At 40.0% G+C, this 14836-nt stretch overlaps 1 protein-coding gene across 26 annotated transcripts in view; it reads right to left on the bottom strand.

The window, feature by feature from the left end:
- DTNB (dystrobrevin beta) overlaps positions 1–14836 on the bottom strand; it is a 302922-nt gene that overhangs the window by 193231 nt on the left and 94855 nt on the right. For all 26 annotated transcript variants that reach the window (XM_032293916.1, XM_032293926.1, XM_032293912.1 and 23 more), the window contains exon 6: positions 13746–13900. In XM_032293916.1, coding sequence (XP_032149807.1) covers positions 13746–13900 — 155 coding nt within the window. The remainder of the gene's footprint in view (positions 1–13745; positions 13901–14836) is intronic.

Genomic DNA, 14836 nt, shown 5'->3' with positions numbered 1-14836 from the left:
CACCCTGGCCAACGTGGTGAAACCCCGCCTAAAAATAAATAAATAAATAAACAATTATATATAAATTGAGATAGAAAATGCTACAAATTTTTTAGCTAGTAAAAAGTGGCAAACAAAATTAAATGTATCATATCCTTTGTCATAAAGTTCAAATTAATATTTCTATATCTTAAGTATGTTAAAAATTACATTTTTTTAATCCCCTTATAATTCTAATACTACTTTCTGTTTTTTTGTTTTGTTTTGTTTTTTTCTGAGACGGAGTTTCACTTTTGTTACCCAGGCTAGAGTGCAATGGCGCTATCTCGGCTCATGGCAACCTCCGCCTCCTGGGTTCAAGCAATTCTCCTGCCTCAGCCTCCCAGGCAGCTGGGACTACAGGCGTGCGCCACCATGCCCAGCTAATTTTTTTGTATTTTTAGTACAGACAGGGTTTCACCATGTTGACCAGGATGGTCTCGATCTCTTGACCTCATGATCCACCAGCCTTGGCCTCCCAAAGTGCTGAGATTATAGGTGTAAGCCACCATGCCCAGCCCTAATACTACTTTCTCTTAAAAGTTTTGATTTGTTTACCATGAACAGTTTTTTTAATCTTCAAGATGAAAAGGTAGAATTAGATTTTGATATCTCAGAAGACCCTCATAAATAAACTCAGGATCAATCTCTAAAAGTTGTTCAAAAGTAAAATGCATGAGCTCTGAATGAAGAGACCTCCCCCCATCAAAAACAGGCTTTGTGTGAACAACATGGCTGTTTATTCACCGGGGTGTGGGCAGGCTGAGTCTGAAAAGGGAGTCAGCGAAGGGTGGTGGGATAGGAGTTTGTTTTCTAGGTTTGGGGTAGGCAGTGGAGAGTTATAGAAGTTACAGTTTAGGGAGGTTTTTTGCAAGCTGGGAGGGAGTCCTAGGGTGTGGAGTGTTGACCAAGGTCAGTTACAAAGTCCAATGGCCTTGTCGATTGGGGTGGGAATAAGGAACAATAGAGAATGTCTCAAAGTTAAGTAGGCGCCACAGGGGTTGATCATTTCTTCCTCTTCTCATGGTCTTCCAGTTACTCAGAACTCAACTGGAGTGTCCATGCAGGTCACAAGTTAACATGACCTCCATGGGTCTGTCAGCCTAAAAGACCTTACACTGACATTTTCCAAAAATATGAGGAATGAAACTAGCAGAGCCATGTCCAAGGGCTCTGTCTTCCACCAACTATATGATTTGGAGAAAATCACTGCACATCTCTGAGTTTCAGTTTTCTCATTTTTCAAGGGCTAGAATAGCGGTTCTCAGTGTGATCAGGGAACCCCTGGGAGGTACTTAAACATTTTCATGGAGTTTCATGGAGTTCTGCAGTATTTCATAATACTACTAAGACACTGTTTATCTTTTTCAAACTTACTCTCTCAAGTGTGTACAGTGGGGTTTTCCAGAGACAATGTGACAAAACCAGTTATCTGAAAAGGCGATTAAAAAAGACTTCTCCCTTTCCCAACTATGTAGCTGTTTGAGGCCAAATTTTCTTCCAAATTTTAACCAAAACAGCATACCACAACAGATTGAATGGATAAGCAAATACGGGAATCCACGTGTCTTCTATTGAGGCAAATATTAAAAATATGCAAAAATACAAAACCAAGGCACTCTTTTCACTAAATTTTTGTTTGAAATACTTATTTTTCATAAAAATGTTATTTATGTTAACGTATAATATGTTCATCATTGTTATTTTTAAGTGACTTTTTTTCCCTCAACTTTTTTTTTTTTTTTTTTTAGACAGAGTCTCGCTCTGTTGCCCAGGCTGGAATGCAGTGGCTCGATCTTGGCTCACTGCAACCTCCACCTCCCAGGTTCAAGCAATTCTCCTGCCTCAGCCTTCTGAGTAGCTGGGACTTCAGGCATGCACCACCACGCATGGCTAATTTTTGTACTTTTAGTAGAGACGGGATGTTTCACCATGTTGGCCAGGCTGGTCTTGAACTCCTAACCTCAAGTGATCCACCCACCACAGCTTCCCAAAGTGCTGGGATTACAAGCATGAGCCACCATGCCCAGCCTCCATTTTAACTTCCAATATGGAAATGTTGACAGATTTAACCCATATAAGTAAAAGCTCTTTGAGATCCTCAATAATTTTTACAGTGTAAAGAGGTTTTTACAAAAATTTTGAGAGGCTTCCCAACTCTAAAATTGCATCATTCAATAAATAATTTCTTTTCAAGATGGAGTCTCACTTTGTTGACCAGGCTGGAGTGCAATGGTGCCGTCTCAGCTCCTTGCAACCTCTGCCTCCAGGGTTCAAGTGATTCTCCTGCCTCAGCCTCCTGTGTACCTGTGACTATAGGCGCATGACACCACACCCGGCTAATTTTTGTATTTTTCGTAGATACAGGGTTTCACCATGTTGGCCATGCTGGTCTTGAACTCCCGACCTTGTGATCTGCCCATCTCAGTCTCCCAAAGTGCTGGGATTACAGGCGTGAGCCAGCGCACCTAGCCTCAATAAATAATTTTATGAAAGGTAGGTTGGCTCTGTCTGCTGGCTTTTCATTTTGTTTTTGCTCTGGAGTTGAACAGATTCTTTGCATTTCTCCTTATTTTTAAGAGCTTAATATTAATAAAAACTATAATAAAATGCAAATAATGCATTCCCACAATTCTCATTTTTCTGTTTCCCTCCGGATGTATATATATTTCTACATACTTGTGAACAGAATAGATATAAATATGTCATCTGTTTTTTCACTTAACGTTCTATTAAACATTTTGTTTTGTACAAGGTCTTCATTTCTAATCATTTTAACAGCTGCCTGATCCACTGAGCAAAACTACCATGATTTATTTATGCTTCCCTCTATAAAATACTGAGACTGTTTTTATCATTCTATGCAGTCTCATATTTTTTCTTAGAAACAAGTGTTTCTGCTTTTTTCTCTTTGTTATTCTAATCTAGACTAACAACTATTACCCTATATGGCATTCTCACCTCCCTTCCTCCACCCTTAACTACTTCTTTCCATTTTTAAAAGAGCGGAGTAACCCCTTAAAAATGAAAACTCCAATATCACTACACTAACATGAGAAAGTAAAATAATTTAGCAATAGATCATCATTGCTACAGCCTCCAGTTTCATCATTTCCAGTAAAAACTCCTATTTTCTTATGTGGAACATATAAATATTTATCCATCATCTTATCACTTAAACAATGTATGACATTTAGTTAACAGTCTTTAAAGTGACACTTTTCAAGTTTTCAGGTTAAAACTTTTTTTTTTTTTTTTGAAACAGAATCTCACTGTGTCGCCCAGGCTGGAGTGCAGTGGTGCGGTATCAGCTCACTGCAACCTCTGCCTCCCGGGTTCCAGCAATTCTCCTGCCTCAGCCTCCTGAGTAGCTGGGACTACAGGTGCATGCCACCATGCCCAGCTAATTTTTTTTATTTTTTAGTAGAGACAGAGTTTTACCATATTGGCCATGGTGGTCTCAATCTCCTGACCCTGTGATCCGCCCACCTCAGCCTCCCAAAGTGCTGGGATTACAGGCATGAGCCACCGCACCTGGTCCAGGTTAAAACAGTTTTATGTAAACTTCTGTGTCTAGTTATAGAGATATTTTATCCGACAAGGGCAAATATATATTAACCAGAGTTACAGAGTTGCTGTAACTGAAACAGGCAGCCTTTCAATTACTTTCACACTGAATTTCCCCACATCACAGATTTTGGATTTTGAAAATAAGAGTAATTTGTAATGACAAAATAATATAATATCATTGTGCTTTTTATAAGAGATATTTTTATTTGTTATGGATAAAGGTTAGAAAAACTTCAAATATTCTAAAATATTACATTTCTCTCATTGCAAAGATTATTTCCTTTGAGAAAATCATGAAATAATATCAATGAAAACAAGGAGAATGTGAGTTTAAGCTTTCAATTAGAATTCAAACCAAAATTACTAATTTTCTCATGCCATACTTAACTTAAAATCCTTCAGTTAAGGACAGATGCGGTGGCTCACATCTATAATCCCAGCACTTTGGGAGGCCAAGATGGGCTGATCACTTGAGGCCAGGAGTCTGAGCCCGGCCTGGTCAACATGGCAAAATCCCATCTCTACTAAAAATACAAAAAATGAGCTGGGTGTGATGGTGTGTCCCTGTAGTCCCAGCTACTCCAGAGGCTGAGGCAGGAGAATCACTTGAACCCGGGAGGTGGAGGCTGCAGTGAGCTGAGATCATACCATTGCACTCCAGCCTGGGCAACAGAGCGTGACTGGGTCTCAAAAAAATATTTAAAAAATCATTCAATTAATCCAAGAAATAGTAAATATGGATCTTTTTCTAGACTGTGTCAGTCACTGGGGATGGAAAGCTGAAGGAGACTAAGATCCCTCCCATCAGGGCATAACTGAGCTGTCATGGGAGTACAGAAGAGGACACAGTCCTACGGTAAAAGATTAAAAGCATCAAAAAAGGAGGCACATTTCAGCTGAGATGTGGAATCTGAAGCTTTTGTTGGAGGAGAGATAGAAAGTCGGGTTACTGGCATTTCAGTGAGAACTAAGAATATAAACAAAAAAGTTTCACTACTTTGAGTCACTCAAAACAGAGGTTACTCAAAACAAGAGAAATGCAAATCAAAACTACACTGAGATAACGTTTCTCACCCATCAGATTGGCAAAAATTCAAAAGTGTAGGAACATGTGCTGTTGGCAAGGCTGTGGAGAGACAGATGCTCTGGCACAATGCTGACGGGGGATGTAAACAGTGCAAACCCATGACCCTGTGACAACCGCCAAAAAGAACCCCTGGTGTGCTAAGGGTAGGGACAGGAGACGGATGGGGTAGAGTGGGAGCAATCAGGAATGGAGGGAAAACAACAGGCTGCGGCTGGACTGCTGAGGAGCCACAATGTCATGCTAAGAACCTTATTCAGCAGGCAATGAGGAGCGAGCCAAATTTTTTAGGAAAACTAAGGATATCAACAGAGCTGTATTGCAAAATTATGATTTAAACTCAGATTTACTTATGATTAAAAGGAATAATCAAAGCTACATCTGAGAAAGCACGTTCCTCTTCCTTAGGCTGCCACTGAACCAATGAATAAAGTGACAAGGAGACAAGGGTCCTTTGTTTTTTGGGTGATGAATTTTTCTACTTTACTTGAATATTAGTGAGTCACAAGGCAATAAGGCAGAGGTGACATCGGAGGTCCAGAATGGGACTGCACACTGGACTGTGCCACCAGTGAACACCAAGAAGGGCCTGGACCAACAGCCCCACACCCCACAGGCTGGAAACATGAATGCATCAGGAACTGCTTTCAGCTCACGAATCATCAGTGGGGAAGCAGGGGGTGCTTTTCTAGAGCATGTGGATAGCAAGTACTGCTAAAAAAAAAATCCTTTTCTAAACAGAAAACAATCTTGGAGCCACTTGTCATTTCTATGTAAGGATTCATTTAGTAAGACACTCTCTCCGTCACAGGCCCAGCTAGAATAAAACCTCACTTCTAGGTCTCTACAATTTTGTTAAATCTAATTATGCTAGTGGGACAGGCCTCATTACTATAGACCTGATCATAATAAAACCCATTCTACACCCTGTATTTCATCCCATCTAAGATGCACTTATAAGATCACTTGTAAGATACACCATTATTTTTTTTCTACCCCTAAGAAAGAAAAACACTCAGCCAATTAAACTAACTCAATGACTTAATTAACCATAATCCTTCATCACATGTGAATTGGTCACATCAGCCTCTTGATGAACTGAAATTCCTTTCATCTATTCAGGGGAACTTGGCAGTTTGGTCTTTCGGATGCAATGCTTTAGTGTGACAAGAAATTATTTTGGTTATATCTCAGTAATAAAAAAAAAATACACTTCATCTATTTGGGAATACCTTCTTTAAAAAAAAAAAAAGGCTCTAAAAGCCTCCTCTTTTTTAAAAAGGCTCTATAAAATACCAGGTTGTTGCTTTGCAAAATAATATGGAATTCTTCCAATGCTGAATATTTGTTTTACTAATATCCAGTATATTCCCCTCTATTCTGTCCAAGCCTTTCTACATTTATAACAACATTTTGTTTAATGTCAAATCACAGTATGCTTTCTGAGAACATTTTAAATGACAATACATGTAGTGCCAAAAGTAGACACAACTCAGTTGAAGTGACAGCAAATGAACACCTATGATCAAGTTCACGCATGTGCAGGAAATGACAGCCCATCATAACCACTGCCTAACTAACCACAGTTGTAAGGTATCACTGGTTATGTATCTCGACATCAGAAGTATCACGATGTGAAAAAGCATTTTCAAATCAATGAAACACTACTAATCCATACTAGAGTACATGGTAGTGAAGGGTAGCTAATGGAGATGATAAAACCTCCTTAATTAGAATACCTATAAAATAACACAAACAGACACATACAAATGCCAGGCAATGCTTGCCAAAGTCTATTCAATGTCCAGGAAGACAAAGTCAGAACATCCAGAAGACGTCTCACTTCAAAGTGAGGAGAAAAATCATTCTGATACATAGCTGGAGAGAATATTTTGTCAAATATAATCAGAGGACAACTCAAGGCATGAAATATTCTGGCTATTCTGAAAATTAACTATCAATACTATAATCCCATTTTTATACAACTGCTACCACCTCTGTGAATCAACAGAAGTGTGATATGGTGTCCAATAAAATGTTATCAACAGTATCTCCTGCATACATTGATTGCAAGAATGAACCTATCTGCTCACCTCTTTTCCCTTGTTAGCAACAGTATCTCCTGCATACATTGATTGCAAGAATGTACCTATCTGCTCACTTCTCCTCCCTTGTTATCAACAGTATCTCCTGCATACATTGATTGCAAGAATTGTACCTATCTGCTCACTTCTCCTCCCTCTCTCTCCATTCTTTGCTTATTCAGGTTTCCTTTTCGTAAAGATAGGCATCAAATTAAAAATTCCTTGCAAGGTGGGTTGAACTCTTCAAACTAAAGTCAATATTGTTACAGTATTCTTGGGGTGATGCTTTTCCATTGGAAACCTCTGTGGCCAGTGGCGCCTTTGCCCAAGTTTTGCTTGGGCCCTCTGGGCTCATTCCATCCCCTCAGTCTGGCAGACTGCACTCGGCTCACACTACCAGCTGGATCCAATGCCTGCCAAGGGCGAGTCAGGGCAGTGAAGGGAGTGTGAGGGAGCATAGGGTCCAACCACTGCACACAGCCAGGCATGCCAACTGCAGCAGGGCAGGCAGCTCCAGGCACCAGCATGGGTGCTGGCTCCCTGTGCAGCTACAGCTGGACCAGGAGTACTGCAAGCAGCTTCCACAGCTGGCACCTATGAACATGGTGGCACCCATAACCTTGGAGATGTCAGGAACTGCAGAGCCCCAGAGAGGGTATTAACTCCTGGCTTGGGGAGCTCTTACATCTGGTGCCCCCAAAGGGGTATAGCTCTTTTCTTCTTGTTGTTGTTGCCAGCAACACGGCAAACAAGGAGCATATTTCAGCTTTTGTGTCACAGCTCTTTGGGGCCTGCCATTTTGTGGGTCCCGAGTTCTTGTCCCATACCCAGGAAGAATGAGGTATGCAGACAAGTGGAGGGTGAGCAAGGCAAAGAGGAGCTTTATTGAGCAATAGAACAGCTCAGAGGAGACTCACAGTGAGTAGCTCCTCTCTGCAGTCAGGGTATCCCGATAAGTGTTCAGCTCTCTAACAGGGAGGAGACCCTGGAGTGGGTAGCTCCTCTCTGCAGCTGGCTGTCCCATCATCTCTTCAGCTCTTAGCAGAGAGGAGACTCTAGGGTGAGTAGCTCCTCTCCAGGAAAGGAGCTGGCAGTCCTGTCATTTGCTCAAGTTTTGCTGAGTTCAGTGCTTTTATGGGTCTTAAAGGGGAGTAAGTGCATGCTGACTGGTCCATGAATGGCTATGGGTGGGCCTGGAAAAAGCACCACAATTTCCCACTCCAGTCTACAGGACTGGCAGCCTGACCCCCAGGCTTCAGGCCCTTCCTGGCTTGAAGGTGGGGCTTCATCAGGGACCCACAGCCTTCTACCCAAGGGCCTGTCTGCCTCCTACTGCTGTTCATGGCACCCAGACTGTTCATGTCAAGGGGCACCTGCGGGCCAGTGCCAAGCTGCCCTCAGCACTACCGTGGCCTTCCTCCCATGCTTGTCAGTGCCCAAAGTCCAGCGGGGGTTGAGGTGACATGGGGCTCGCATGTCAGTGCTACCCTGAGCGTGTGCACACCCAGTCAGGCTGCAACAGCACCCGGGCTCAGCTTCAACCTCGCTCTGACATTGGAGCAGGTGATGGGAGCAAGAAGAGGTCAAGCAGTGGGAGCAGACACCTTCAAGCCTGCAAGGGGGGTAGCCTTCCCAGGCCCCTGACAGTTCAGAGACGCCCAGTCTATGGTCACAGCTTGGCTGGCTGCAGCTGTGCCTGGGGAAGGTGAAGCTTCCACCCTGTCAACTCAGGATAGGGCAGAGCGTCTGCCTGTTCCTGGCTCCTGCTAGCTCTGTGGAGCATGCGGCCCCAGCCACGCCCCACCCACTGTAGCCACCGTCATGGCAGTGGCCATTCTAGATGGGCCGCAGGTGCCATCAATATGAAGACCTAAAAAATAAATAATAAACAGCAATCTTCTTTCTAAGGAGAAATACTACACTTTCTACAACTCTAAAGTTTGGAAAATTTGGGGAGAAATTTAAATACATTTGCTGCTTATTTAAAATAACTTTTAAGCCTTGAAAGTCAGTTTGTAAACACTGAAGAATGTTAATATATTTGGCCTACTCACCAAAGTATTAGTCTTGGGGTGCTAAAACAATACTGTACTATGTTCAGACAATAATCACAATCACACATTTGCAATGACAATTTTTCTATTATTAAAATAATTAAAAATATACCAAAGTAGAGAGATTAGTATAATATGCCTATCCCATCCAGGCACAGTGGCTCAGACTTGTAATCCCAGCACTTTGGGAGGTGGAGGCAGGAGGAACACCTGAGATCAGGAGGTTGAGACCAGCCTGGCCAATATGGTGAAACGCTGTCTCTACTAAAAATACAAAAATTAGCCAGGTGTGTTGGTAAGCACCTGTAATCCCAGCTACTTGGGAGGCTGAGGCAGGAGAATCACTTGAACCCTGAGGCGGAGGTTGCAGCAGCACCAATGCACTCCAGCCCAATGACAGAGAAAGACTCCATCTACAAAAAAAAAAAAAAAAAAAAAAATTGCCTATCCAGCTTCAGCAGTTAGATGCCAGATGTAGGTGATGGGAAGGAAGGCAGCAAATCACACTGCCACGTGTGTACCTATGCAACAATCTTGCATGTTCTTCACATGTACCCCAAAACCTAAAGTGCAATAAAATATATAAATGGGGATTAAAAAAAAAACAGTTCTTCTTAACAAATGACTAATTTTGTTTCATTTTGCTTTTACTTTCCCTCCAGGCTTCATTATTTTGCGGCAAATTCCAGACACATTATCTCTCAAATTTTCCTCAATGTTTTTTAATGACAGACATCCAGGATGCTTCTGGTTTGGGCCTAGTATGAATATAGTTGATAAGAAGAGTCCTGAAAAGTCTTAAAACCTAGGATTAGGTTTTAATTTGATTGCTAGGTCATGAGGAGATGTCGGTTTGTTTTTATTAAGAAACCACCAGGGCTTCTTGCAAAGTTTGTTGAGAGTACTGGGTGCTCCAAACATCTTTACCAATACTCAAAGTCAGTATTTTATTTTAGCTATCATTAATAGATGGGTTCTGCTGAATTAACTTACAAACATGTTTAATTTCTCTTGTGTTTTAAAAACAACTAAACTACATAATCCATAGACCTTATTTTAGGTTTGTTTTTTAGGCAAAAAATGTGTTTTAAAAAAGAATTAAAACTAAACTAAAATAAACCAATGTGTAATTCTCATGTCATTAAAAAAAAAAAAGCATTTCTGCTGTAATGTGTTACATTAAGAAAGAAGCTGAAATTTCTTTACATCAAAATGCTATAATGGAAAGGTATACAGAGTACAAAACTGTGGACTTAAAAATCATAAGGTATATAAGGAAAACAGAGTTGGAACAACCATTAAAAATCTACATGGCTTTGTAAATAGAGGACAAACAAAATAATCAGCACAACTAAACTCCCCCGGGCATGTGCACTGGAGTCCCTGTCAGATGGTGTCTTTCAGCCCTCAATCCTGAGCAACTGATTGCCTTCTTCATCAGAAGGGCATATAACTTCCAAAATAGATTAGTTTTATCAAAACTAGATATCAGATGCCGGGGAAAGCTTAATTCTGCCAATGGGTCATTTCAGCATGGGAGGCAAAACGTCTTCACAGCCTCTTCACTCAGCTGCAGCTTCACCATCACAGCACTGCAGAAAGTGAAGCAGCTCAGGGGTCAATCCTCTAAACCGGTCACTTCTCTTCCCAAAGGAAGGTACTGCAGGATTTTCAGCTCCTTTCTTAAAATAATCACACTTTCTCTTTAATTGTGATTGCTTTTTAGTTCAACCCAGAACATCAAAGTGCTGGGGGAAAGCACATATGAAAATACAAAGCAATTTCTAATTTGCATCAACATTGTTTTCTATCTGATGAGGTATGAACTGATTCCCATTAAGGAAACACACACTGCAGTAAAACAAACTGTCTGAGAAAAGCCCATTTTCAAAAAGAAATCCAAAACTCACTGAATTTAACTCTTGCAGCATGAAACTTTGTCCAAGCTGTCTCACTTCTTGGTCAATGTATCAGTATATTCTATCAGTTATTTCTACTTCATCTGAGGCTTTTTTTTTTTTTAACTTGTCATAGACTAAGATAAACTTCTCTTTTCCAAATTTGACATATACAAAAATGTGGATTAATTTTTTAAAAAAAAATATGAATGAAGCAGGTAAAAAGTAATGATCAGGTTGTGAGTTCAAAGGCCTCATAATCATAAATGTCATAAGGTTAATTTGCAGAATCCTAGACAGCATTCTTAGAATTAACAACAGCACTTTAAAAGTTTTTTAAACATTTTAAACTGTTATTCCAACATCAGATTCTCATCGGAATACTCACACTGCAATTAAATCAAAGATTAGATTTAGCACCCCACATAACTGTCATCCATTTCTCAATGTTCGTCACTGATAGTTCTTTGTGCAAATTCCCTTCCCTGTTCCAATATGATCTTGCTTAAGAGTAACATTCTGAAACCTGATCCATTTTTTTTTTTTTGAGAGGGAGTTTCACTCTTGCTACCCAGGATGGAATGCAATGGCACGATCTTGGCTCACCACAACCTCCGCCTCCTGGGTTCAGGCAATTCTCCTGCCTCAACCTCCTGAGTAGCTGGGATTATAGGCACGCGCCACCATGCCCAGCTAATGTTTTTTGTATTTTTAGTAGAGACGGGGTTTCACCATGTTGACCAGGATGGTCTCGATCTCTTGACCTCGTGAACCACCCGCCTCGGCCTCCCAAAGTGCTGGGATTACAGGCGTGAGCCACCGTGCCCGGCCAACCTGATCCATTTTTAGCCTGACCTCCAGGAAGCATCTTGTATGAAAAGCCATGTGTACATCATACATAAGATGACCCCAGAATATTGTGTGGGCCACCATGGGAGGTGATGATATCACCAAGGTGGTGACGGCAGTGGCGGCAGCAGCAGCAGCAGTAGGACAGGCTCCAGATATAAGATGCAGGAGAGCTGTTTGCAGTGACTTCATCATACTCATCCTCACTTACATCTCTAAGGGCACTTTAATACCTGTAGGACATTCTTGTACCAGGATTATGTTCAGACAACTTTACGTCATTTGAAAATGCATATTCAGGGGAGAAGACACAAACTATGTTTTATTAGAATAAACTGAAGCACGGAGATATTTTTAATATGCTAAAAGCTGATGCTGATTGCCATTTATGCTGAAAGAAAACGTAAATAGTGCACAGAGGCAAATCTGCACAAAACTAATCAGGCAGAGTGTGCACAAATTTGGGAAGAACATCTCCTCACATGTTACTAAAAATAATTCTCCATTATCATGGGTGCCACCTTCAGTACTAAAGCTGAATAACTTCTAAAAAAAAAAAACTGTAAATATTATTTGAAAGTCGGAATTCAAATAACCATGAATTCTTAACTTTAAACATAAAAAGGTATGCAGGTGGGGAGTGGGCCGTATGTGTGTATGTGGTTTTTTTTCATTCTTTTTTGAATCAGAGTATCACAAGTCAGGAGGATCTAGTTTACAACGTCCTTTCAGTTCTCAAACCTTTAGATATGTTCCTTTTATAGTTTAACTTCTTATCTTTAAATAATTTTCAGACTTACAAAAAGGTTAAGATTACCAAAAAATTTCCATTTTCCCTTAACCAAGATTCCTCGAATGTTAAACACTGCAGAAGGATGCTCCTTTATCCTTAAACAGTTCAAATGTTTTTTTTTAAAACAGGACATGCTCTTAAATAATTATGTACAAATATCAAAATCAGGAAGTTAACATTCATTGACAAAATACTATGATCCAGTCTATAAACTTTATTCATATTTTTCCAATTGTCCCAATAACGTCCATTATATTAACAGAAAATCCTGGCTTGTGGGTTCATTCAGCTTTTCATGTCTCTCTAAACTCTTTTCACCTAGAACATGTTCTCATCTTTTTTAATGTTTCATGATATTGACACTTTTGAAGCTAAAGGCCAGTCAGGTTGTAGAAATTCCTTTGCTGGAGCCTGTCTGATGTTTCCTCGGGATGAGATTCAGGTTATGCTTTCTTGGCAGGAGTTATCAGAGATGTGACATTGAGTACTTCTCAATGTGTCCTATCAGGAGGCAGGCGGTATCAGTTTATCCCTTTAGTGGTGATAGGGATTTTCAGCACTTGGTAAAGTGATATCTGATCAGTTTCTCCACTGCAAAGTTACTATGTTCTTTTTGTAATTAATAAATATCTTATGGGGAGATACTTTTAGACTATGTCAATATCCTGTTTCCATTAATTTTTTACCTATTAGTTTTAGCATTCGTTTTTTAATTCCTTTCCAGAACTTTCTAGGTAAGTTTAGCATTAAGCTTCTTTTATCTAATCTCTACCTTAACAAATGGATATCCTCTGGCTGAAGTGTGGACACTGGCTGTACCATTCATTTGGTAAGTGTGGATGGTCCTCTGAAGCATGGTTAAGATCTCAGGAACACACTCATTCCATTCTCTATGTCAAGACCACCAGAAGGAAATCAAATCCATCTTTTTCTAATATGACAATGGCAGTGTACCCTTGAAGGATATTATGCCGGCAGGTAAGAGCTGTACAACATTCCCTGTCTCCAGCACAAAGGAAACAATGCAGTATTGTTACAGGGTTTTAGATCGAAATTCCCTTATCTCATGGTTTAAAGAACTCATCTGGAAAAAAGTAATATATATGTCCAGTAGCAAAAATATACACACTACTTAAACATTTTTCTTTAAAATATTTCAATTTTTCTTAGAAAAGACAGCCCTCTCCACCTCCAGTTCCCCCATAAAAGTGTTTTCAGGTGAATTTTTACCCCCCGCTTTTATTCATCCACTTCCCCCCACCACCTTTAAAGCTTTTTTCCTCCCCTACTCAAGACCTTACATCCTAGACTGGAAGCAATCTGGAGAAATCTGTTAGAAGGTGAGGGGAGGGATGAGCGCTCTTCTAGCCCTAGATTCTATAAAACTGTCCTTACCTGCTGTGGAAAACAGGTGCGGACTGAGTGCTCTGTGTAACCAAAAGATGGCCCTTCAAAGACCGCTGTTGGGAGCTTCAGAACTTCCTTCAGAAACTGGTCAAACTTGCTAAATATCATTAAGCCACTGGAATCTGACATCTGGGAGAAAACATCTATGAGAACAAAACCAAATAAAGTCAAGCTGTAAGGAAACATCAGCTTTTATAAATGGCCGTATGTCATTTGTATACCATGCAAAAAGTATTATTAAAAAATAAGATTTAAAAGGTATCATAAAATTATTGTGACTTTTAGTTACTATCAAAACTATTCTCATCCTTATTAGCACTGTGTGGCTACCCTTCAGTCAAGGCCCCTCTCTTCCACTCACTTAATATTCTACCTAAATATCAAATCGACCACTCATGTATGACTACCTACTCTGTTTGACTATATAAAACTAGATGATATAGAACTTTTATTTATACCTCACTTTGTTCCAAGAAGAATTTGCAGCAGCACATCTTTACCTGTTAGTATCTCTACATGAGTTTAAATAAGATACATGTATAATTGAGTATATAAACGTATTAGCATCTTGGTAATGGGGTATGAAAGAAATTATATTATACACATATATTCTATACTAATGATGTAATATATGCCTGTGAAGAACACATCTGAAGGAGTCATAAAGCATATTTAAAATATTTATCTAATGAGTTCCAAAGGAGAATAAAAACTCATCTAAATGCTTGTATTCCAAGACACTTTGATACTGTAAGATCCTATTTTTATATTAAGGCAGGTCAAGCAGATGAAAAAGAAGCTTCCAGTAATACTACTACAACTTTATCTGCTTGCAGGGAGTTCCTGTCTCTAATCATTCCTATCTTCTCATCCATAACTGGGGAGTAAAAGAAAAATAACCAGGGGTCAAAAGTATTTGACAAAGAAATATGACCTAGGCAGTTTTTCAATCCATTGAACTTCTTTACAGTCAAATGAGCAAGTCAAATATGCATAGAAAAATAATTTCCTGAGGACTTTTCAAACAGCATTTTGAAGATTCACCCAGCCTGGGAAACATAGTGAAACCTCATCCCTAC

Source organism: Sapajus apella, unplaced genomic scaffold (assembly GCF_009761245.1).
Source record: "Sapajus apella isolate SASKATOON/1434 unplaced genomic scaffold, GSC_monkey_1.0 scaffold31, whole genome shotgun sequence".
Classification (NCBI taxonomy): Eukaryota; Metazoa; Chordata; class Mammalia; order Primates; family Cebidae; genus Sapajus; species Sapajus apella.
Note: the sequence above shows the minus strand (reverse complement) of the source record. Positions and strands in the feature narration are given on the sequence as shown.